Here is a 23,437-nt window from a genome sequence, read left to right on the forward strand (position 1 = left end):
AAAAAAAAAAAAAGAATATCCCCCCACAACAAAGAATTATTCAGCTCAAGTGTCAACAATGCTGAGGTTGACAAACCCTGCCCTAACGTATCAAGTTTATTTTTCTCTTCTGGGTCAGTCCTTGCTCATGTGTGTGCATTTTTACATAGCTGTAATGATAGTGTACACTTTGACTTTCCTTTTCTCTTAATTTTATATTTTAAGCATTTAAACATTGCTTTCAATTGGGGGGGGGAGGGGGCATGCACGTGCCAGCGCAAGCAGGGGAAGGGCAGAGGGACAGGGAGAGAGAGAATCTCAAGCAAGCTGCACACCCAGTGTGGAGCCCAACGAGGGGTTCAGTCCCACCACCATGAGATCATGACCTGAGGCAAAACCAAGAGTTGGATGCTTAACCACCTGAGCCACCCAGACACCCCTATAATTCTCTTAATGTGTATTTATTTTGAGAGACAGAGAATGAGTGGGGGAGAGGCAGAGAGAGAGAGAGAGGGAGAGAGAGCATCTGAAGCAGACTCTGCACTCTCAGCACGGAGCCCAATGCAGGGCTCAATCCCACAAACCATGACATCATGATCTGAGCTGAAATCAAGAGTCAGACGCTCAACCAACTGAGCCATCCAGGCAGCCCAAGATGTCTATAATTTTTAAATTGTATTTGTGGGGGCGCCTGGGTGGCGCAGTTGGTTAAGCGTCCGACTTCAGCCAGGTCACGATCTCACGGTCCGTGAGTTCGAGCCCCGCGTCGGGCTCTGGGCTGATGATGGCTCGGAGCCTGGAGCCTGTTTCCAATTCTGTGTCTCCCTCTCTCTCTGCCCCTCCCCCATTCATGCTCTGTCTCTCTCTGTCCCAAAAATAAATAAATGTTGAAAAAAAATTTTTAAATTGTATTTGTGTAGAAGGAAGAAAGAAGGATTAGGGTGAGTAGCCTATCTGGATATTCCAGTTTTTGTGGCCATGCTATTTACGTTTGTTTCCTAATGTCATTCTAAGACCATGAGATCCCAACCTCATCTTTCGCTCGGAGCCAAAAGATGTGCTGTAGCACAAGGTGTGGTCCTGGCCCCTTCACCGTAGTTTGAGGGCACCTGTAGGGGAAATAAGAACGAGAAGCGATGAATCTACACCCATTCTTCTTGCCCTCGTTCCATTTAAAATCCTTTTTCTCTGTCTCAGCTTGCTTTGACAGCTTTACCAACTCATTCTTTACATCTGGAAGTTTTGAGGGGCCCCTAAAAGTTTTTAAGATACTTAATGAGCATTTATTCAGCATCTACTTTGTAGAGAATAGTTGTGTATGCTTTGATATGTGGGTAATTTGAGGCACAGTTTAGATGTCAGAGCATTTATAATTCAAATAATGGATTTATATTGCTTTAAGGTCTGCTTTTTTAGAGTTTTCAATCTCCATTGAGTCCCAGTAAGTCCCCTGGGAAAATGTGCATTCTGGGATGTCATAGCAGAACAGGCAGAGGGGCCCAAATGTTCAAAGTCATGGAAATAATCAGCAGCATGAGGGGGATCAGTGAGTGTACCGGCATGGAAGGCTAATACCAAGGTCTGGCGGAAGACAAGGCTATAGAGACAGGCAGGAACCAGGTTGTGAAGAATCTCTGGTGCCAAGCTAAGGGGTTGAACTCTTCCTGAAAGCACTGCAAATGATAAGCAGCAAGTGATTTGCATTCAGAACGGTCAGTCTGAGGGCTGTGGATGGGGGCCAGCCTGGCAGCAGGGACATCAGTTACGGATACAATAAACTGGACAATAAATGAGGAGAGCCTACACTAAGGCAGCACCATTAGATAAGAGGGAGAATCTACACATTCAGGGACTGGTTGTTAATGAGAGTGGGATAAATAAGAAGGCAGGGCCATGGATGCCTCCCAGGTTCCTGGCTTAGGAAACTATATTGATGGTGATTTTATTAACTATTGAATACAGAAGGCAGAGCAGGTGGAAAGGAAAGATGAGTGGATTGTTCAAACTGAGTTGTTCATCAGACAATTAGATACGCATTGGTCTTAAATAGTAGACTCATTTTAGATTGCCTTCCTAGCCTACATCCTCTTCTTTGGAATTTGTACCTTTCCAGCAATCCTTGCTTAAAGAGTAGACTTTGGTTGGGGCACCTGGGTGGCTCAGTCGGTTAAGGGTCCGTGACTCTGGTCATGCACGAGGCACTCTGTGAGTTCAAGCCCTGTGTTGGCCCTGTGCTGACAGCTCAGAGCCTGGAGCCTGCTTCAGATTCTGTGTCTCCCTCTCTGCCTGTCCCTCCCCTGCTCGTTCTCTCTCTCTCTCTCTCTCTCTTTCTCTCTCACCCTCTCTCTCTCTCTCTCAAAAAACAAATAAACATTTAAAAAAGTTTTTAAAAGAGGAGACCTTGGTGGCTGTATTTATACCCCTACTTCCAACCCATTCTAGTCACAATGGACTGAATGAGGATTATACAACTAACTTTGGAGAGGGGGGCACAGTTCATTGGGTGAGCAAAAAATAATCATCCCTCTTTCATGAATTTGAACTAAAAGATAAAGAACAGAAATGACTTATCTGAAAAGTTAGATAGGCTTAACATGTGAATGGCTGTTTTTAGCCTGGCCGATGAGCAGGCAGAGAAAGTTCCATCCATGTAGAAAAGCTAGCAAATGGGGGCAGATTCATGTGGAAATGACAGAGCCGAAAGACCTCATGGGTCAGGCTAGACTAGTTCCAGTCTAGTCCAGGATGCGCTGCACAGTTCCATATCCAGCTCCTATGTAGTTATATTTATTTTCCAGTGTATGCCCTTGTGTTTTATTCTTTAAGTAACCCTCCTGTAGTAGTTTGGATTGGTTGGCCATGAGGGTCAGAAAGCTCAAAATAAAAATGGCTGGAGAAAGATAGAAATTTATTTCTGCCAAATAAGAGTCAAGAAGAAATCAGTCCAGACATCTTGAAATTGTCAGAGATTCACAGATTTATTTTCTCATGATAGTATATTATCTGTGGCATGTGGCTTCTACCCCATGGTGTCCAGGATGGCTGCTCGAACTTCAGCTATCTTGTGTGCATTCCAGCCAGTGGAATGGAAGAACGAGTGAGGAAGGGGGAATCCTGTTCCTTTCAGGGCACTTCCTAGAGGTGGCACACAATTCCACTTGCATCCCATTGATCAGAACTTAGTCACATGGCTGTATCTAGCAGTAAGGCGGGCAGACGTGTGATCATTCAGGAAACCAGATTATCTTACGCTGCAGGAAAGGGAAGAATAAATATTGGAGGACAAAGCGCAGTCTTTGCCACATGCACTTGTGTTTGTTCTAACTTCGGTGTGTTTCTGTTTCTTCCCATTTTTTCTAGATAGATCTGGAGCTTCACAGAGATGGATTATTATTTAATGCTAACAATCCCATGAGGTAGGCATTATTATTAATCCACTTTGGGGGGAAACCAAAGTTTAAAGAAGTTAGGTGACTTGCCTAGTCATGAAACCAGAAAGGGGTGGAGGCAGGGTTTCAAGATGTGTCAGACTCCTATACCCAAGCTGTTAATGACCATAGTAGTGAGAAAGGCAGAGAGCCAAAGGCAGAGTTCTTAGGAATGGCAGCATCTCAAGGGGCTGTGGATGAAGAGGAGCCCAGGAAGAAAACAGAGAAGGAAAGGTCAGAGAGGTAAGAGTAAAAACAGGAGAAAGTGATGTCACAGAACAGAGAAGGGAAACACTTTCAAGATAGGAGTGGACATAATGCAGAGAGATCATATATAAAAGTTACAGAAACATGTCCAATTTGGCATTTTGAAGGTTATTGGTAACTGATTTTTAAAAAAATTTTTAACAGTTATTCATTTTTGAGAGAGACAGAGCATGAGTGGTGAGTAGCAGAGAGAGAGGGGGATACAGAATCCGAAGCAGGCTCCAGGCTCTGAGCTGCCAGCACAGAGCCTGGCGTGAGATCCAAACTCGTGAACTGTGAGATCATGACCTGAGCTGAAGTCGGAAGCTCAATCAACTGAGCCACCCAGGTGCCCATTGGTAACTGATATTTTGAGTATAGTAGTAAGAACAGAAGCCAAAATGCAGTTATTTGAGGAGGGGAAGACAAATTAGAAGGAGGACAGTAGCTTCTGAGGAATGTGGTGGGGTCAAAGGAGGGTTATTTTTGTATCTTTATTTTTAAGACAAACATCTTGAGCAAAGGGCGAGAGATCAGTAGAGAAGGAGATAATGAGTATACAGAAAAGAAAAGCTTTCTTGAAGAAGCCATAGGGACAGGATCTAGAACACAGGTGAAGAAATTTGCTTTGGTCAGGAGGATGGAAATCTCCTCCACTGAGGGGGAAAGAGAACAAGGTCTCTAATGATGAAGGCTAGTACCTTGCTGTAAGGGAAGAAGCTGACAAAGTTATATGATGACCCTAGTTTTGCTAGTGCTGTGGGAGACAAGATCATCTGCCAAAATAGAGGAGAGGTAAGACTTGGAGTTTGATCGGAGAGATGAAAGTTCTGAATAGCTACTGAGTGAAATGGTAACAGAATCTGGTAAAGAATGCATAGAATGATCTAGTAGCCGAGAAGCTTGTCTCAGGCTGCAGCCATGAATTTGTAGTGGCTTCAGTCGGCTTGCTTGTTTTATTTTTCCATACCAGCACTCAGCAAACTAAAATAGATGTAGAAAAGGCAAATGGTTGAACTTTTCTAGGGCTAGGATTTTCAGGAAAGGTGGGGCAAGGAGCAAGATAAGGGGGGACATTGATGAGAGGTTGAAATGATCAACCGTTGGGTCCAGGCTTGGCAGGAAAAGCCAAAAATATCTGGTAGTTTGAGAGAGGTAATGGTCCAGGGACTAAAGTCTCACTGTCGTTGTAAAACAATTATAGTTTAAGAGAGCAGTCACCTCACACCCGTTAGTATGGCTATGATATATATCACTGTATATATAAAACAAATATAACAAACGTTGTCAAAGATGTGGAGAAATGGGAACCCTTCTACATTGCATGGTGGGAACATAAAATGGTGCAGCTGCTTTGGAAAACAGTACAGCAGCTCCTCAAAAAGTTAAACAGAATTATATGATAACAATTCTACGTCTAGGTATATACCCAAAACAATTGAAAGCAGGGACTTAAATGGATATTTGTATACCCATGATCCCAGAACTGTTAATTCACACCAGTTGAAAGGTGGAAACAGCCCAAATGTTCATTACAGATGAGTGAATAAACAAAATGTAAACACATGAGTGCACACACAGACAGGAACTAGAATATTATTTAGCCTTAAAAAGGGAGAAGGAGAATGTGAATGGGAACCAGATGATGGGAGTGTGGGGGGGAGGAGCATGACAAGATTTTTAGCTGTCAGCCATGAGGAGGACACATAGGGTACAAAGATCCAGACCTGGGTCCTTTTTTCTTCCTGTGTGAGATTCAGATGATAATTAGAATTCTATATTGTCCATTAAAACTATTAATGTGAAAATGATAAGACTCTGAAGAGCATAGCAAGAAAGGAGAAAAATAATAAAAAATATGATTTTGCTGTTAAAAAAACAAAACAGTATTATTTCTGTGGACTGTCTGCAGTACAGTAATAATTATGCATATCACTACAATTTGGGTCAGATTAACTTGGTTAAAAGTTGTGTTTCGTTTTAACAGCAAGTCTGATTCACAGCTGGAGGTTCTAGTAACACAAATACAAACAACTCCAGCAAGCGGGAATCTATGTTTCACCTACTATTATAGTGTAAACTGTTTTGTAGCATGACTACTTTGAGCTGAAAAAGCTAAAGATTATATTGATGGCAGGCTTATATCAGGAAGTTTTGGAAGAGAGCTGAATGATTTAGAAGTCACCAGAAATTATAAGCCATATACTGTGAGCACAATAATTCCTTGATGGTACAGGAGCAGTATGCGGTCTAGCTTCCAGAGGAGTCCCTGTATCTCTCAAATTCAACTGAGGGCGCTTCTTTGGAATTTGTAATTTTGCAAGGGGACTTTGGGCGATTTTCAGATTACTAAATTATAAACTTCAGAACTGGGTATACAGAAAAGCGTGTATTTTTTTTAAACACACATTTGTATTGTGTGTGTGTGTGTGTGTGTGTGTGTGTATATATAATGTCATCATTTCTTTTTTTCATCATTTCTTATTTTAGAGATACTGTAAAGCTGTTTGAAACTTTAATTTTCTTTGTGTTGTTGGCTACTTCATGTAAGTGTTCATCATAACTGGATAACATACCCATTAATTAACAGAACTAAATTACACTTTGTACAGAGACTAACTCTGGGTGTATATACATATCAGATTTCTTGCATGCTCAGTTGTGTGTGTGTGCGTGTGTGTGTGTACATACACATATGCTCATCTCTTCCACCAAGGCACAAGTGCAGTTAGAATACGTACTTCACCATCTTGACAAAGAAGGGATTGGACCCCTTGTTGCTACAGAAGAACCACTCTATTTTGTTTATTCCAGAATGAAGACAGGCTGAGCACTGCTACCAGAAATTTAGAAGAGCTTACAGTGAAGCACACGGAAGCAATGAAAGAAGTAAGAGCTAATAACATAAAGGTTTAAGATACCTGTGGTTTTGTTCATTGTCCTTCATTAAACTGACACATTAAAAACCAACATTTGAATATTACTGTGTAGTTTGCAAAGCACTCACAAGTATAATTTTTTTCATGAACTATGCCAACAGTCTGCATTGGTTTCCAGTAGAGTACACGTACAGGATGTTACCCAGAAATGAATGGCTGAAGATCCCAACAGGTCTGCTCAAGGTGGCTTTCATTATCTTTGTTTCAATAACCCACCCTCCAGCCGACTCTCTTGCTTGTAGGCTTAGAAACCTGAGTAGTCAGTGTTCTGTAAGAGGATCTGTTTCTCAAAGATGATCTTGAATTAACCACACTCACAAAGAAGTTTATAGAAAAATAGATACCAGCTTACTAACTGACGGTAAGAAACATAATTGTCACAGGAACGAGACATACATGTCCTGTGGCTGATGGATTCTTTCCCTACAGGTACACTTACATGGGAAGCCAAACAGATGTTTGGTTACAGATGTTTACTCACTGAACAATCATTCTAAATTTTTATAACACTGGCTAAGATAGCCTGAATTCCACAAGAGGGCTAATCTATACCTGCCCTTACTTCTGGACCTGTTATAGACTAGAACCAGGGTCCCCAGCCCTTAGATGAGTAGATAATGACATCTTTTGTCTTTCTTATCACTCTTTTTGATGTTTCCAATACTGATCAACATACTTTCTGACGTATTCTTTCTTTAAACAAGTTAAGAAATTCAGATTGCTTGGAAATCACTCTGCTGTGTTTCATCATCTCAGCTCAGGTATGCAACTTACTGATTTTTAAATTTAACTCTTAGAGGACAATTTTATTTCCAAACTCAAAGAAGAATGCAGCTCCTTTAGAACAAAAGCAGGATAGCATAATAGACGATGCTATTATTATCTATAGCATAATAGACCAATAATAGACCATGAACTTTAACATTAGGCACAAGGGGGTGAAGCATTGCCTTTAGTACTGTCTTTGTGTGTAACCTTGGGTAAGTTACTTCACTTCTTTGAACTTGAAATTCCTCACCTGTAAGATGGGGATGATAATAGCTTCTTCAAAGAGATTTGGGAAGTTTACAAGTACATGTGAGGTTAAAGCACACAAAACATTTCACACACACATACTTGACACCTAGCAAGTATTCAATAAATTATAGGTGTTATTGTTAGAAATAGGTAGGGTTGTTCCTGCCATTTTGAAGAGAAAGACATTGAAGATTAGCAGAAAGTTATTAAGTTGGGTGGCAGTGCTCTGTTACCTCTACTATACCACTCAGCTTTTTGTGTTTGTATTGTGAGGAGTTGTCCTCACAATTCAGTAAAACTAAATTCAGTTACTTTGGTAGTCTATCTCTAAGCAATTTGGCACAGTAGGTAAGAGCTTAGCCTCTGGGTTGGCCTGCTGAGTGTGAGGTCTAGCTCCTCCTCTTACTCAATCCTGCATGACACAGCAAACCCCTTGGACTCCAGCCACCTGCTTCCTCCCCTACAAAGGGGGAGGATAACAGTTTCATAGGATTGTGGTGAAAAGTAAATATTTGATGTCCTTAGTACAGTACCCAGAGCATCGAGTTAGCTTTTAATCTATTATTATGAGCCACATAAAAGTACCTGTTGTGAAGCTGCCATATGAACCAGAAGCTATTTTTTTAATACTCAATAATTTATTTTAATGCAGTCTTCTATTAAGGTTTCAGACTTCTTAATCATCATTGTTAGCATAGGAGTATAAACAATTATTGTGGAGATTTTTCTGTTTATGAGTATCATGACTATATTCCCTAAACTATAGATAAGGCAACTTGATTTAAAACCTGATATGTTGGGCGCCTGGGTGGCGCAGTCGGTTGAGCGTCCGACTTCAGCCAGGTCACGATCTCGCGGTCCCTGAGTTCGAGCCCCGCGTCGGGCTCTGGGCTGATGGCTCAGAGCCTGGAGCCTGTTTCCGATTCTGTGTCTCCCTCTCTCTCTCTGCCCCTCTCCCGTTCATGCTCTGTCTCTCTCTGTCCCAAAAATAAATGAACGTTGAAAAAAAAAAATTAAAAAATAAATAAATAAATAAATAAAAAATAAAACCTGATATGTTAATGGAAAAAAAAAAAAGTAGAGACTGTGACTGTCCCAGAAATTTGTGGTGATATATCGTCATATCTATGGGAAACAATGACTGATAACATAAAACAGCTGGAAGGAAGTTTAGGGAGGGAGACCCACACTTAAGGAAAGCTGAATTTTCTGCCTATTTCTTAGATTATAGACACAAGAGTATAGTGATCTCTTCATGACTCTTTCACTTCATAGACTTGATATGGGGTACTATATGATCCATGGACTAACAGTAAAAAAAATGTATTATTTTCTTTTTAGATGGAAAAGTATGCAAACCGTGTCCATACCTTAACAGAGGAAAGAGAAACATTGTCTCACGGTTGTGAAAAGGAAAACAAACAGTTTAGACATGAGGTTAAAGTGCTCCAACCGAAACAGGGTAATTTTTCCTTTTATAAAAATATAAAGTTAATTTTTTTTCTAATTCTAAAAGTAATATGCGACAATTATAGGAAATTGGAAAATGTATAAAAGAAGGAAGGGGAAAATCACTATATGTCTTCCACTCCAAGAAAAGTACTTATAATGTTTTGGGTGTATTTTCTGCCTGGTCTTTTTAAATTATCTGTTGTGAAATAGTCTGAAATGTGTGTGAGAGAGCACAGGATGGTCATTTCCTTCAGCCTCTATTAGAGCACTTACCACACTGTCCTAGTGACCTGTGTCAGCTCCTCTGGGGCAGAGATCTTGCCCTGGTCTTAGTGATTTCTGTGTTCCCCATCACACCTGCCCTGTAAAGTACCTAGCATATTATGGTCTCAGAAAATATTTAAGTACTACAAAGCTACAAAAGAAGATACAGATAGGACCCCTTTAGAATATTCTGTTTTGTTTAACCTCACAAATTAGATATTATTATTATATATGGTCAGTGATTATATCTACCACACATTAATTATTTTCTGTACTCAGCATTTTTCCTTGCATCTCAGATATTCTATTTGAAATCTTTTTTTTTTTTTTCATTTTAGAACTTCCTTTCATGAGGGTCTGCTGATGGAAGTTTTTTCTTTATTTTGAATCTCAGACGGAAAAGTTGAGTTAATCACAGGATATATCTCCTATGTACTACACTCTTGTTTCCTTTATTTTCATTTCTTGTTTTGCATTGAATATACTGAGTTTCCTTCTGCTGGCTTAATAGTTTGTGTTCTATTTTTGTTTGTATAGTGGTTGCATTTTAAGAGTTTTAAGTTTTCTTCTGGCATTTTTAGCTATTCTCAGCAGAAGTGTTGTTCAGGGCTCTAAGCTGCCATTCCATGAGAAACAGAAGATGTATATGTCCTGCTGCCAGCATAAATTAGCTTTTGAAGGATTGGTAAATAGGGGAATTATGTCATTTCAAGGCAGAAGTTCATATACAGTTTCCCCCAGCATGTTAATGATTTTGGCTTACCAGCAAGCAAGCCTTGGAGTTTACACATGAAACTCATTTGTCCCACATTATTCTTCTGGCCTCAGTTTGGCCACATGCTTCTCCTTGGAAGTGCTTATTGTAAAGATATCCCTAATCTTTGTGCATTTTGCCTTTGTTTCCATAACTCCACAGACTCAGCTCTTTTAGCTCACCTTTACAGCAAGCCTGGTTTTTTAAAAGAAGATAAAGCCCTATGTTTACTATAGTATTTCTATATTTGATGGAATTTGATGTAACTCTTTTAATGTACCAGTATAATTATAAGGATTGTCAGTGTTTTTTATAGCACTCTAGTTACACAATGACAGAGATTTAGAATGGTCTATACCAATCTGTTTTTTTCAAGAAGCGCTATTATTTTTAGTGAGCACTTTACAAAATACAAGTTTGTTTGTTTGGGGAACATAAAACTTAATTACTCCAGAAAAGCTTATATAATTGAAGGTTGAAGATAGAGCTAATATGACTAGATAATGGACGTAATGTTGGGTGGGAGAAAATGGGGGAAATCACTGGTGTCCCAAAGCTTTCTGGCCTGGGCATTTGGAATATTAGAGTTCCAGCTACTCAGGTGGGGGAGACTATGGGAAATCCCATTTGAGGAAGACCGTAAAGAGCTTGCTTTTAGACATGTACATTTTGATGCATGTAGTAGACATCCAAGTGGGAATGTCAAGTAGACAACTGTGTGAGTTTGGAAGGCACCACAAGCTGCAGCTGTGAATTTGGGAGTCATCAGTATATAGCCAAACCTAAAGCCTTGGGACTATAGGGATTATCTGGGGAGTAAAAGAGGATTCGGGGATGGGCCCTGGGACATTCCTATGTTTAGAGGCTGAAAAGGTGAGAAATTAGCCAAGGAGTCTGTGAAGAAGTGGCCCGCAAGGTGGGAGGAAAACCAGCAGAGTGTGGGGTCCCAGAGAGAAAGGACGACAGTGTTTCAAGGAAAGGATGTGAACAAGTAGGTCAGATATCACTGACAGGGTATGTAGAACAAGGACAGATCATTCGCTATAGGATTTGGTCACATGAAGGTCATCAGTAACTTTGACAAGAGCTGCTTCTGTGGAGTGGTGGGTATGAAAGCCTGCTTGCAGTGACCTCAGGAAAGAGTGGTAGGAGAGGAAGAGGGGACATGGCAATGGTTGATCCCTTCTGGAAGCTGTGCTGTAAAGGAGAGTGAGGAAGTTGTGTAGAAGCTGGAGAGGGATATGAGGTTGAAGGAAGATTTCTTATTGTTTTCATTGTTGTTTTTAGTGCGAGATACGATAGCACGTCTTGAAGATAATTACAACGCTAAGTTGGGAAGAAAGCTTGATGGGGCAATCAAGAGAGGAGTCAGCTGCAAGCATGTGGTCTTTGAGATAAGTGGGAATGGGATCCCGTGCACGAGGGGAGAGTTAGGAGCAAGGATAGTTTGTTAAATTGCACAAGAGATTTATAAGATTTAAAAGATTTTGGAATCTTTGAAAGATCGTGGAAGCTGTCTTTGGAGTGTGCTTTTTTTCTCCGTGAAATAAGAAGCAGGGTATTCAGCGGAGAGTGAGGGCAGGGAAGGGGCTGTTGGAGACTTGAGGAGAGAGAGGAATGAAATAGTGGTCTAGAGCTCTAGAAAATATAAGAAAATGAGAGAGAATTCTGGGGAATTGTGGGAGGATTGCTGGGCAATAAGGACTCACTTGAGGCGAGTAGACATGAAGTGAGAGTGAAACCAGACGAGATCGGGCGCGTTCAGGGTGGTATGGCCGTAGACAGAGTGAGAGTGAAACCAGTCAGCACTGGCTGTGCAGTTTTCTCCAGCAACATTCAGCTTCTGGACTGAGGTGCAGTAGGGCTGAAGGGTTGGACTTAAACAGGCTAGAATTCTGTCAACCAAGTATAATGGAAGGAAAGAGGGGCATGGGAGTTGTGAATGTTTCAAGAGAGTGATGATAACAATGGACTGATTGGATGAATCTAAGCTAGTTAAGAAAGTGAGAACAAGAGTGGGGTAAGGAACATTGAGCAGTGTTTCAAGTCAGTGGATTATAGTTACCAGTATGGCCAAAAACTTGCTGACATCCAGCCACTAGAAGTACATAGGAAGGGGTGATTGGAGAACGGGATGCTTGAAATTGCGACTGGGGAGTTGCTGCTAATGACTCCCATAGAATTACTATGGGAGTAGAGAATGAGATGGCGTAGAGGACTCTTTGGAAGTCAGTTGCTAAACAGACTGAGAAGCCAGGGCACTACAATAATCTATCTGAATGTTGAAATCACCAAGAATTTTGGTAGGACTTGTTGCGTAATGTCATGCAAGTTAATTGGCTTGTCGGTGCCTGCATCCTTGTCCCATAAATGAGATAATCATGTTTCCTACCTCAGTGGCTTTTGCAAGGATTAGATGAGATAAATTTATCTTAAATGCTTAGTACAATACCTGCCACATAGTAAGCACTCAATAAAACAACAACGAATTTTAAAGTTATCCAATAGTAAGAATATCTACCATTTTTGAGAACTTTTTCCCATTTTTTTTTTGTTATTATTTCTGAAAGTTTGCAAACACCCTGGACAGATAGAAAGAAGAGTGGTAGTAACAGTATAACTGATTTTTAAAATTAATTTGCTGTGTAATTAAGAACACATTTAACATCATATAACAGCAATTATTTGCCTGCATTTCTTTTAATAGGTTTGTATTTGTTATTTCTTCCGAACAGAAGTGCAAATAAAAGAGGTTGAAGAAATGTTGTATCAAGAGGGCTTATCTGAAATAGCTCTGAGCAGCCCCAGTGAACAGATTGCATACTTACTGGTAGAAAGAAGTACACTCTTGCAGAAACTGGAAGCCCGGGGCCCAAAGCCAGAGTCACAAAGGTGTATGACCAGTAAATTCCTGAAAGAACATCCCCAGGTATTCTGAAATTAACTAGGTAATTGAATAAGAGGCAGGCCAGTCTTTTAGTATTTGTTTTTTCAATCATTCATTCATTAAATTATAAGGAAGCCAGTTTTAATAATGCTTAAGAATATAAGTTTTAGGGCACCTGGGTGGTTCAGTCAGTAAAGGGTCTGACTCTTGATTTTTTTTAATTTTTTTTTTTTATGTTTTTTATATTATTTTGAGAGAGAGACAGAGTGTGAGTGGGGAAGGGGCAGAGAGAGAGGGAGACACAGAATCCAAACTAGGCTTCAGGCTCCGAGCTGTCGGCACAGAGTGCGATGTGGGGTTTGAACTCACGGACTGTGAGATCATGACCTGAGCCAAAGCCGGACACCCAACCAGTTGAGCCACCCAGGTGCCCCTGACTCTTGATTTTGGCTCAGGTCATGATCTCACGCTTCTGCCTGAGTCTGAGCCCCACTGTGGGATTCTCTCTCTCCCCGCCTCTCTCTCTGCCCCTCCCCTACTCACATGCTTGCTCGCTCTCTCTCTCTCTCTCTCTCAAAATAAACTTTAAAACAAAAAAAGAATATAGGTTTTAGATTGGGGTGGACTTCCCCTGCTACTTGTTTGTGGTATGACTTTGCACAAGTTACCTTTTGTGAACCTTGATTTTCTCATTAATAAAATCTGAGATCCACTCAACTATTCCACAAGGTGATCATGAAAATGAAATAACATATATAAGGCTCTAGAATAGTACCTCACACATTTATTAGCATTATTGTAGGAGACTTTTTCTCCACAAAAATCTGTAGTACAAGGTAAAAGATTTATGCCATCTGAAAAGAAACCAGAGTATTAATTAGCATTATTGTTTTTATTTATTGAGAACATTCCATGTGCCAGGATCTGTGCCAGTGGATGTAGAAACAAAGTCAAGTCAGACATGATTTGGACTTCCAAGGAACTTACAAGCTAATGGAGGAAGGAAAAAAAGCCAGTGGTTACAGTTCAGTGTGGAAAGTCCCATGATAAAGGCACAGAAGGCTAGGGAAACTCAGAGGAAGGGCTGAGTCAGAAGTGATGGGTTAGGGGACAAGAAAAGCCTTCCAGAAGAGGTGTTGAGTAGGATTTTGAAAGCTGAATAGGTGTTCCTAAAGCAGCTGGGAAAGGCATTGCTGGCAGGGGAAACAGTGTATAATGCATACTGGTTCATGTGAGTGAATGCTAAGAGATGTGGCTGGAGATATTTTCAGGAACCACATCATGGTGAGACTCATATGCTGAACTGAAGTTTGTACTTAGCACCCAGCAATGTTCCTGGATCACAGTAGAGGCATAAAATCATTTTTTAAACAATTTTATTTTTAAGTAATTTCTACACCCAAATGCGGGGCTCAAACTCACAACCCGAAGATGAAGAGTTGTAGGCTACACTGACAGAGCCAGCCAAGCGCCCTGAGGCATAGAAACATTTGGAATGCATAGATAATGGACTTGGGTGTAGAAGGTCTGGAGAGTCACTAAATAATTTTAAGAGGAAAGAGTAACGAGTTGATTCATGTTATTACAAAATCTGAGATTTTGATTTTTGGTTGTATTGAATCTATAAATCAGTTTAAGAGGAATTTACTATCTTAAAATATTGATGTGATCTGTGATCATGGAATATCTCTCCATGTATTTTTAAAAGTATATCAGTAAAGTTTTATGATTTTCCCTACAAAATCTTGCACTCTTTGTTACATGTATTCCTAGGTACTTCATATTTTTGGATGCTATTAATAGCAAATGCTATCTTTTTTAAAAGAATTTAATTTTCTAATTATCTTTTGCTGGTATTTGGAAGTATAATTATTTTACATATTGGCCTATACCTAGGATTGTTGCTAAAAATTTCCATTCATTTTACTTATTTATTTCTAAAATATTTTTTTCTCTATTTATTTTTAAAAATATTTACTTATTTATTTTGAGAGAGAGAGAGACAAAGAGACTGAGCAGGGGAGGGGCAGAGAGAGAGAGAGGGAAAGAGAGAATCCCAAGCAGGCTCTGTGCCACCAGCACAGAGCCCAACATGGGGCTCAAACTCACGAACTGTGAGATCATGACCTCAGCTGAATTCAAGAGTTGGACACTTAACTGACTGAGCCACCCAGGTGCCCCTTGTTTGTGGGGCTTAAACTCACAACCCCACAATCAAGAGTCACATGCTCCACTGACTGAGCCAGCCAGGCTCCCCTCTCGTTCAATTTAGTAAGTAATTTAAAGATCTAAAGTATTTTCTACCTGTACAATCATATTACCTAAGAAGAATACTTCTGTTTCTTCCTTTTCAGTCCTTATTCCTTTTAATTCTTTTTCTGGCCTTATACTGGCTAGGCTCTCTAGTATTATCTTGAAATTCATCTTATCACTGGTATTATCTGGTATTATTGTCTTGTTATTGATATCAGAGAAAGTATTCAATGATTCACTATTAAGTATGATGTTTGCTGAAGGTTTTGTTTCAAATGGTACTGTTTATTTATTATTTATACTCTTATTCCTAGTTTGCTAAGAGTTTTTATTAGAAACCAGTGGTAAGTATTTTAAATATTTTTTATAGCCACTGAGATGATGAAATAATTTAGAACTTTAATCTGTTAATGTGAGAATTTTGTTGATTTATTTTTCTAATGTTAAACCTATTTTGCATTCCTGGGGCAAATCCAGCTTGTTCATTATATATTATCCTTTCTAGATATTACTAGCTTAGATTTGATAAAATTTTGTTTAAGATTTTTACATCTATGTTTATGAGTAAGACGATTGCCCTGTGATTTTTCTTTCTCATGTTATTTTTGTTGGGTTTTAATCTCAAGGTTTGTCTAGCCAGTGTTAGCCAACCATTTTTCGTTATTTCCTCTATCATGAGAATATTTAGATAATTTTTCCTAATCTCTCTCCCATGAAATTTTAATACTACTGATAGAGTTCTATTTATATACAGTGGAGTTCTATTTATATACTGTAGGTATATCTTGCTTTGTAATAAAAAGAGTAAGATTTTTTTCGCCCCCTCAGAGTCAATTTTCACTCCCTTAGGGATGATATTGCCTCATTGAGAATGCATGATCTAGCCTCACAAAATGGGTTGGACTGTGCTCCTATATTTTGCTTTTAAAAAGCAATTTAAATGACATTATTTAGGAAGACCGATTGATGTAAATTTCATTTATCTCTTGTTATTTATTTAGGAGAACTTTGAACAAAACCACCAGCCTCTGTGGAGAGAACAGGAGAAACATCAGGAACATGTGCAGCAGTCTAAAAAAAATGTGAGAGAGGTAAAAAAACAATCCTTTACTTAATAATAGTAGCTTTTACCAACTATTTTGTTTGAGTATATTAAAACGTATAGATTCGTGCTGTGAAAATTATAAAATTGTGCATAAAAGTATTATAAACACATCACAAAAATTTGAGAAGAAAGAAGTTAATACTGATTTTTATTGAATGTATCAAAATTTAAACAGCGTGTGTTATATCCCTTGAAAAATCACTTTGGGATAATACATACTTCTTCCCAAATATGTTTGGAGCCCTTTTTGTGGGTAGTCCTTTAATATATAGCACATTGTTTTAAGTAGAATCAATTCTCTTCATAGAATTAAATTTTTTGATCTGAGGAAATGTTATTAAGCACTAAATCCAGTGAATAAAGTATTTGCTGGGAATTTAACCACAGGAAGTAACCCAAGATAAATATATATGGATGAAACTGTATATCATAGCAGGTTGTTTTGTTTTGTTTTTTGATTTTTTTTTTTTTGAGAGACAGAGAGAGAGAGAGAGAGAGAGAGAGAGAGAAAGAGAGCGTGTGCACATGCACGTGCACAAGCGGGAAGGAGAGAGAGCATCTTTTTTTTTTCTTTTTTTATTTTATTTTTTTTTTCCAACGTTTATTTATTTTTGGGACAGAGAGAGACAGAGCATGAACGGGGGAGGGGCAGAGAGAGAGGGAGACACAGAATCAGAAACAGGCTCCAGGCTCTGAGCCATCAGCCCAGAGCCCGACGCGGGGCTCGAACTCACGGACCGTGAGATCGTGACCTGGCTGAAATCGGACGCTTAACCGACTGCGCCACCCAGGCGCCCCAGAGAGAGAGAATCTTAAGCAGGTTCTGCACTCAGCGCAACCCTGAGATCATGACCCCAGCTGAAATCAAGAGTCTGTCACTCAACCAACTGAGCCACTCAGGCACCCCTCATAGTGTTGCTTTAAATAGCAAAATTTGGAAACTACCAAATGCTTAAGTGATTATATAAATCATGTTGCACCCACTCTGGAACATTATATAGACTTTAAAAATTATTGTTACAAAATCGGCACTGTTATGTGGGAAAATGTTTCTCATGCAATGTTAAATGAAAAAGCCAGACAGAAACATGTACATAGATTGGGATTATGGCTATGTAAAAAATGTCTATAAATAAAAAAATATTGCAAGGATATATACCGATACACTAGTGGTTTTGTTATGTATATGATATTTTGGTTGTCTTCTTATCTTTTAGAAAAATTTGTATGATGACTATATAAATTAATACATATGTGGGGATCAAAAGCAAGGTATAATTGAGACTGAATTTCTTAGCTCTTAAAATGCTTTGAAAATAATTACAGGGGCGCCTGGGTGGCTCAGTTGGTTAAGCATCCAACTCTTGATTTTGGCTCAGGTCATGATCTCATGGTTTATGAGTTCAAGCCTTGTATCATGCTCTGTGCTGACAGCATAGAGCCTACCTGGGGTTCTGTCTCCCTCTCTCTCTGCCTTTCCCCTGCTTGCTCTCTGTTTCTCTCTCAAGATAAATAAAAATAAACTTAAAAATAAAGAGCAAGGTATAATTGAGACTGAATTTCTTAGCTTTTAAATGCTTTGAAAACAATTGCAAAAAAGGAGCTGGAGCTGTAAACATGATTTGAGTGTGTGCATATTTTGAAATTAAATGAAATACGTTATGTGAATGAATTTTATAAACTGTATTTTATGGACTGTATACATGAGGATGACTTTCTCTCTTTTTTCCAGATGATACTCACTTTTATGATAAAGTTTCTATTTTTTATAATTCAATAATTTAAATTATATATTTAATTTAATATAATTATATGTATAAATTATACAATTTAAATAATAATCTCTTAGATTAGGTTGAACTATATGAAGTTGTACGTTTATAGTGGAAAAAGATTAAATATCACCAACTTTATATGGTTTAACTTAATAAAAGAAATACATATAAATGAAATATTGTTTGCTACTTTCCTTTATTAGCTTTCAAACGCTTGTAGGAAATAGTACAGTGTTAAAAGAGTACATTTAATTTTTGTTTTATGACTAAAAATAGTTTTATTTCAGTCCCATAATGAAGACCTGGAAAAAGATAAAACATCACAAAACTGCCTAGAGAGAAATGCAGAACAAGTAGCAGAGAGGTTAAGGATGGCCCAAGAAGAAATCCGAAGGCTCACTGATGAGCTACAAGGGAAGGAGAAAGAACAGAGTAAATTAGGTAAGTTGTGGTTACAGAGGAACATTTCTGACCATGTTTTAATTATATATTATATATGATACATTATATATTATATTATGTATTATATTGTATATAATATTATATATTATATATATTAAATTGACATTTTCTCAGGATAGAATTTGAGTACATTGAGGGAAAAAAATCTCAGTTTGATAAACAGCTTCTTTTTCTCCAGTGTCCAGAAATGTTTTACTGAAGCATAAGCATAACCTACCTACCAAAATGCTTAAGTCCCAAGTTTACACCATGCTGTGCAACAAATTCCCAGAAAACCCCTTTGTTTCTTCCTTCTAGGTCTACATCTTACTCAGAAGTAACTTTTAGCATTATTTCTGAGTTTTGATTGCAGGCAATATGCATTCTTAAATTGGGTTTGTTTCTCTTGTTCAATCTTATGTTTGTGAGATTCCTTCATGTCATTGCATGTAGCCATAGTTTATTCACTTATGCTGGTTGTGTAATATTCCACTGAATAAATATACTACAGTTTACTTTATGTAGCCATTCTACTGTTGATGGATATTTACATTGCTTCCACCTGTGGCCTGTTATGCATAGTGCTGCTATGAATATTCTTGGACTTACCGACACATTTCTGTGATATACCTAATTATTGGATCAAAGGGTTATGTGTAGATTCTACTTTGGTAGATAGCTGCCATACTGTCTTCCAAATAGTTGTATTAATTTAAGCTCTCCTCACTTGTATGTGAGACTTTGTGAGTACTTGATATTGTCTATCTTACTAACTTTGCCTTTTCTGGTGAGTGGGTAGTGGTACTTAGTTATGGCTTTAATTTGCATTTCGCAAATGGCTAATGAAGTTGAAAACCCTCTCATAATTTGTTGTTATTGTTGTTGTTGCTCATTTGAATATACTATTTTGTGAAGTACCTGCTCAAGTCTCATGTATATTTTTCTGTTGGGTGGTATCTTTTATTAATTTGTAAAATTTCATTTTTTTCTTTTTTTTTAAGTTTACTTATTTTTGAAAGAGAGAGTGCAAGTGGGGGAGGGATAGAGAGAGGGAGAAAAAGAGAGAGAAAGGGAGAGAGAGATTGAGCAGGGGAGGAGCAGAGAGAGGGAGAGAGAGAATGCCAAGCAGGCTCTGTGCTGTCTGTGCAGAGCCCAACGAGGGGCTCTATCTCAGAAACTGTGAGATTGTGACCTGAGCCGAAATCAAGAGTTGGATGCTCCACCGACTGAGCCACCCAGGCGCCCCTAATTTGTAAAAGTTCTTTATATATCCTTGGGACTGTCGGCTGGGTCAGCCAGTTGGCGGAGCATGCAACTCTTGATCTCAGGGTCATGAGTCCAAGCCCCATGCTGAGTGTTGAGATTATTTAATAAAAGATTTTTTGGTTAATTCTTTATGTATTCTGGATATGAGCCTTTTATTGGTTCTAAATGTTACGTTGGAGTTTTTGCTATATCGAAATGCTAATATTTATCAAGTCAGGTTTAACACAGTTATTTTGTATGGCTTCTAGGTTTTCATGCATAAAGCCTTTTCTATATCACTATAAGATTATTGAAATGTTCATCTCTATGGTGTTTTATTGTGCTTTTATGGTTTCATTGTTTATATTTCAATCTTTGCTTTATCAATAATTTATTTTAGTATAAAGTTTAAACTTTTAAAACTATCCTCTTTCTATATTATAATTTACAATGATTATGAAATTAGGCTGATTTTCAAATGCAGCATATAGGTTTCTTTAGGATCATATCTTTAAAGGGTTAAATGTATAAAACAGTAATTATTCCTCCAAACTGATCGTGGGTTTAAAAACAATATCAGGAGGGTTGAGATTTTGTTAAGTATGTGTTTTAAATAATGAACACAAATGAAATTTTTGGAATATGGAATTTTTCTATATCCTAATAGGGTATATACACCATTATATATATTTGTTAAAATTCACCGAACCATACACCGATAAGGGTGCATTTTACTGGATGCAAGTTAGAAACCCAATTTTAAAAAAATTTTGGAAAGAAATTCGGCTATGTGAGTATGATGAGAAGCAGTCTTTGCTGCTTGCAATACAGAAGGAAAAAGGAAAAGCAGGACACCCATTCCTTTTAGTCGCATTTGGACACAACAGAACTCAATCACATGGCACTCTGTTCCATCAGCAGTTGGTTGGTCTGGTAGATCCTAAACTATTAACTGAAAGTTGTCACCACAGTAAGTATACTGGGGGGCTGTTGGGAAGCTGAATTAGCAAGTCCTTTAAAAACATATGTAGTATCATGGGGCACCTGGGTGGCTCAGTCGGCTGAGCATCCGACTTCGTCTCAGGTCATGATCTCATGGTTTGTGAATTCGAGCCCTGCGTCGGGCTCTGTGCTGACAGCTCAGAGCCTGGAGCCTGTTTTGGATTCTGTCTCCTCTCTCTGCCCCTCCCCACTCGTGCTGTGTCTCTCTGTGCCTCAAAAATAAATAAATGTAAAAATAAAAGTTTAAAAACATATGTAGTATCAAAAAAATTAAAATAAAATATCTGTAGTACCAAAGTGTGCCCTAGATATAACTTCTTGAGTCATCGGTTTACAAGTCAGAATGTATTTCTAGGTAAATGTGTTATACAACAGTGTTTACCAAGTATCAGTCTACTTTCAACACCCTTTTTTTTTTGTTGGTTTTTTTTGGTTTTTTTTTTGAGAGAGAGAGGGCGCAAGTGAGCAAGGGACAGAGAGAGGGAGACAGAGAGAAGTGGGGCTCACCTGATTCAGGGCTCCAGTTTTACCTGAAGTGGGGCTTATGCTCACCCAAAGTCAGATGCTTAGAACTGAGCCACCCAGGTGCCCCCAAACTGACTCTTCAAAAAAAAATTTTTTTTTTTAAGTTCATTTAGTTTTGAGAGAGAGAGACAGAGACAGAGTGTGAATTGGGGAGGGTCAGAGAGAGAGGGAGGCACAGAATCTGAAGCAGGCTCCTGGCTCTGAGCTGTCAGCACAGAGCCTGAAAAGGGGCTTGAACTCATGAGCCATGAGATCATGACCTGAAGTCAGAAGATGCTTAACTGACTGAGCCACCCAGGTGCCCCCAAATTGACCCTTAAATGAAGGACTCTATTTTAGCTTAATCTCTACCTCTGTCTATATCACATCCAAAACCTTGGATGGGAATGAAAAATTTTGGACAATAACAAAGATATTCTTCAAGAATAAAAAAAGAGAGTTACCTGGGTGTCTCAGTCGGTTAAGTGTCCGACTTCAGCTCAGGTCATGATCTCATGGTTTGTGAGTTCAAGCCCCGTGTCAGGCTCTGGGCTCTGCTGACAGCTCGGAGCCTGGAGCCCACTTCGGATTCTGTGTCTCCATCTCTCTACCCCTCCCCTTCTCGACTCTTTATCTCTCTTTCAAAAATAAATAAGCATTGGGGCGCCTGGGTGGTACAGTCCGTTAAGCGTCCGACTTCAGCCAGGTCACGATCTCGCGGTCCGTGAGTTCGAGCCCCGCGTCAGGCTCTGGGCTGATGGCTCAGAGCCTGGAGCCTGTTTCCGATTCTGTCTCCCTCTCTCTCTGCCCCTCCCCCGTTCATGCTCTGTCTCTCTCTGTCCCAAAAAATAAATTAAAAAAACGTTGAAAAAAAAATAAATAAGCATTAAAAAAAAGAATAAAAAAAGAATTAATGTCAAATATTTATAGTATTCTTCAATAAATAAATTATATGAAAAAGATGATTTTTTTTCATTTAAGGGAATTATTAACCAGTTATAATGTGTGGACTTTACTCGATACTGATTGAAACAAATTTTTAACATTTGTGAAAAAAATTGGAAATGTGGATATTTACTGGATATGTAAGGAATTGCTAAATTTTCTTTTTTTTTTTTAATTTTTTTTTTCAACGTTTATTTTATTATTTTTGGGACAGAGAGAGACAGAGCATGAACGGGGGAGGGGCAGAGAGAGAGGGAGACACAGAATCGGAAACCGGCTCCAGGCTCTGAGCCATCCGCCCAGAGCCTGACGCGGGGCTCGAACTCACAGACCGCGAGATCGTGACCTGGCTGAAGTCGGACGCTTAACCGACTGCGCCACCCAGGCGCCCCAGGAATTGCTAAATTTTCTTAACCACATGTGTATTGAATGTTTAAAAAGACTTCTTTTAGAAATATATAGTGAAATATTTATGGTTGAACAATATGTCTGAGATTTGCTTTTATAAAGACCCCTGTACCACACCCCCACACAAAAAATAACTCAAAATGGATCACAAAGCTAAATATAAGAGTTAAAACTGTAAAACTCTTAGAAGAAAACATAGTAACTCTTCATGATCTTGGATTAGGCAATGATATTTTAGTAAAGCACCAAAAGCAAAAGTGGTGAGAGAAAAACTAATAAATTGGACTCAGTCAAAATTTGAAACTTTTTACAAATTAAGTTATTTATTTATTTTAAGAGAGAATCCTAAGCATGCTCTACTCTGTCAACACATGGCCCAATGTGGGGCTTGATCCCATGAACTGTGAGATCATGATCTGAGCCAAAATCAAGAGTCAGACACTTAACTGACTGAGCCACCCAGGTATCCCCCAAATTGAAACTTTTATACTTCAAAATGCAACATCTTGGGACACTTGGCTGGTTCAGTCAGTACAGCATGTGACTCTTGATTTTGGGGTTGTGAGTTCAGGTCCCATGTTGGGTATAGAGATTACTTAAGGAATAAAATATATTTTTTAATTTTTTAAAAGTTTCATTTATTTATTTTGAGAAAGAGAGAAAGAGAGCATGAGCATGGGAGGGACAGAAAATGTGAGAGAGAATCCCAAGCAGGCTCTGTGCTCAGCGTGGAGCCCAACCCAGGGCTCCATCTCACAAACCACGAGATCATGACCTTACCCAAAATCAAGAG

General features: G+C 38.9%; 1 protein-coding gene across 1 annotated transcript in view; it reads left to right on the plus strand.

Moving 5' to 3' along the window:
- CCDC30 (coiled-coil domain containing 30) overlaps positions 1-23,437 on the plus strand; it is a 130,153-nt gene that overhangs the window by 2,384 nt on the left and 104,332 nt on the right. The window contains exons 2-8 of the mRNA XM_040455907.1: positions 3,340-3,395; positions 6,468-6,542; positions 7,297-7,353; positions 8,951-9,071; positions 12,815-13,008; positions 16,221-16,310; positions 18,387-18,540. Coding sequence (XP_040311841.1) covers positions 6,534-6,542; positions 7,297-7,353; positions 8,951-9,071; positions 12,815-13,008; positions 16,221-16,310; positions 18,387-18,540 — 625 coding nt within the window. The 5' untranslated portion in view covers positions 3,340-3,395; positions 6,468-6,533. The remainder of the gene's footprint in view (positions 1-3,339; positions 3,396-6,467; positions 6,543-7,296; positions 7,354-8,950; positions 9,072-12,814; positions 13,009-16,220; positions 16,311-18,386; positions 18,541-23,437) is intronic.

The sequence above is a fragment of the Herpailurus yagouaroundi genome, unplaced genomic scaffold (genome assembly GCF_014898765.1).
Source record: "Herpailurus yagouaroundi ecotype Mexico unplaced genomic scaffold, PumYag 77, whole genome shotgun sequence".
In the NCBI taxonomy this organism is placed as follows: domain Eukaryota; kingdom Metazoa; phylum Chordata; class Mammalia; order Carnivora; family Felidae; genus Herpailurus; species Herpailurus yagouaroundi.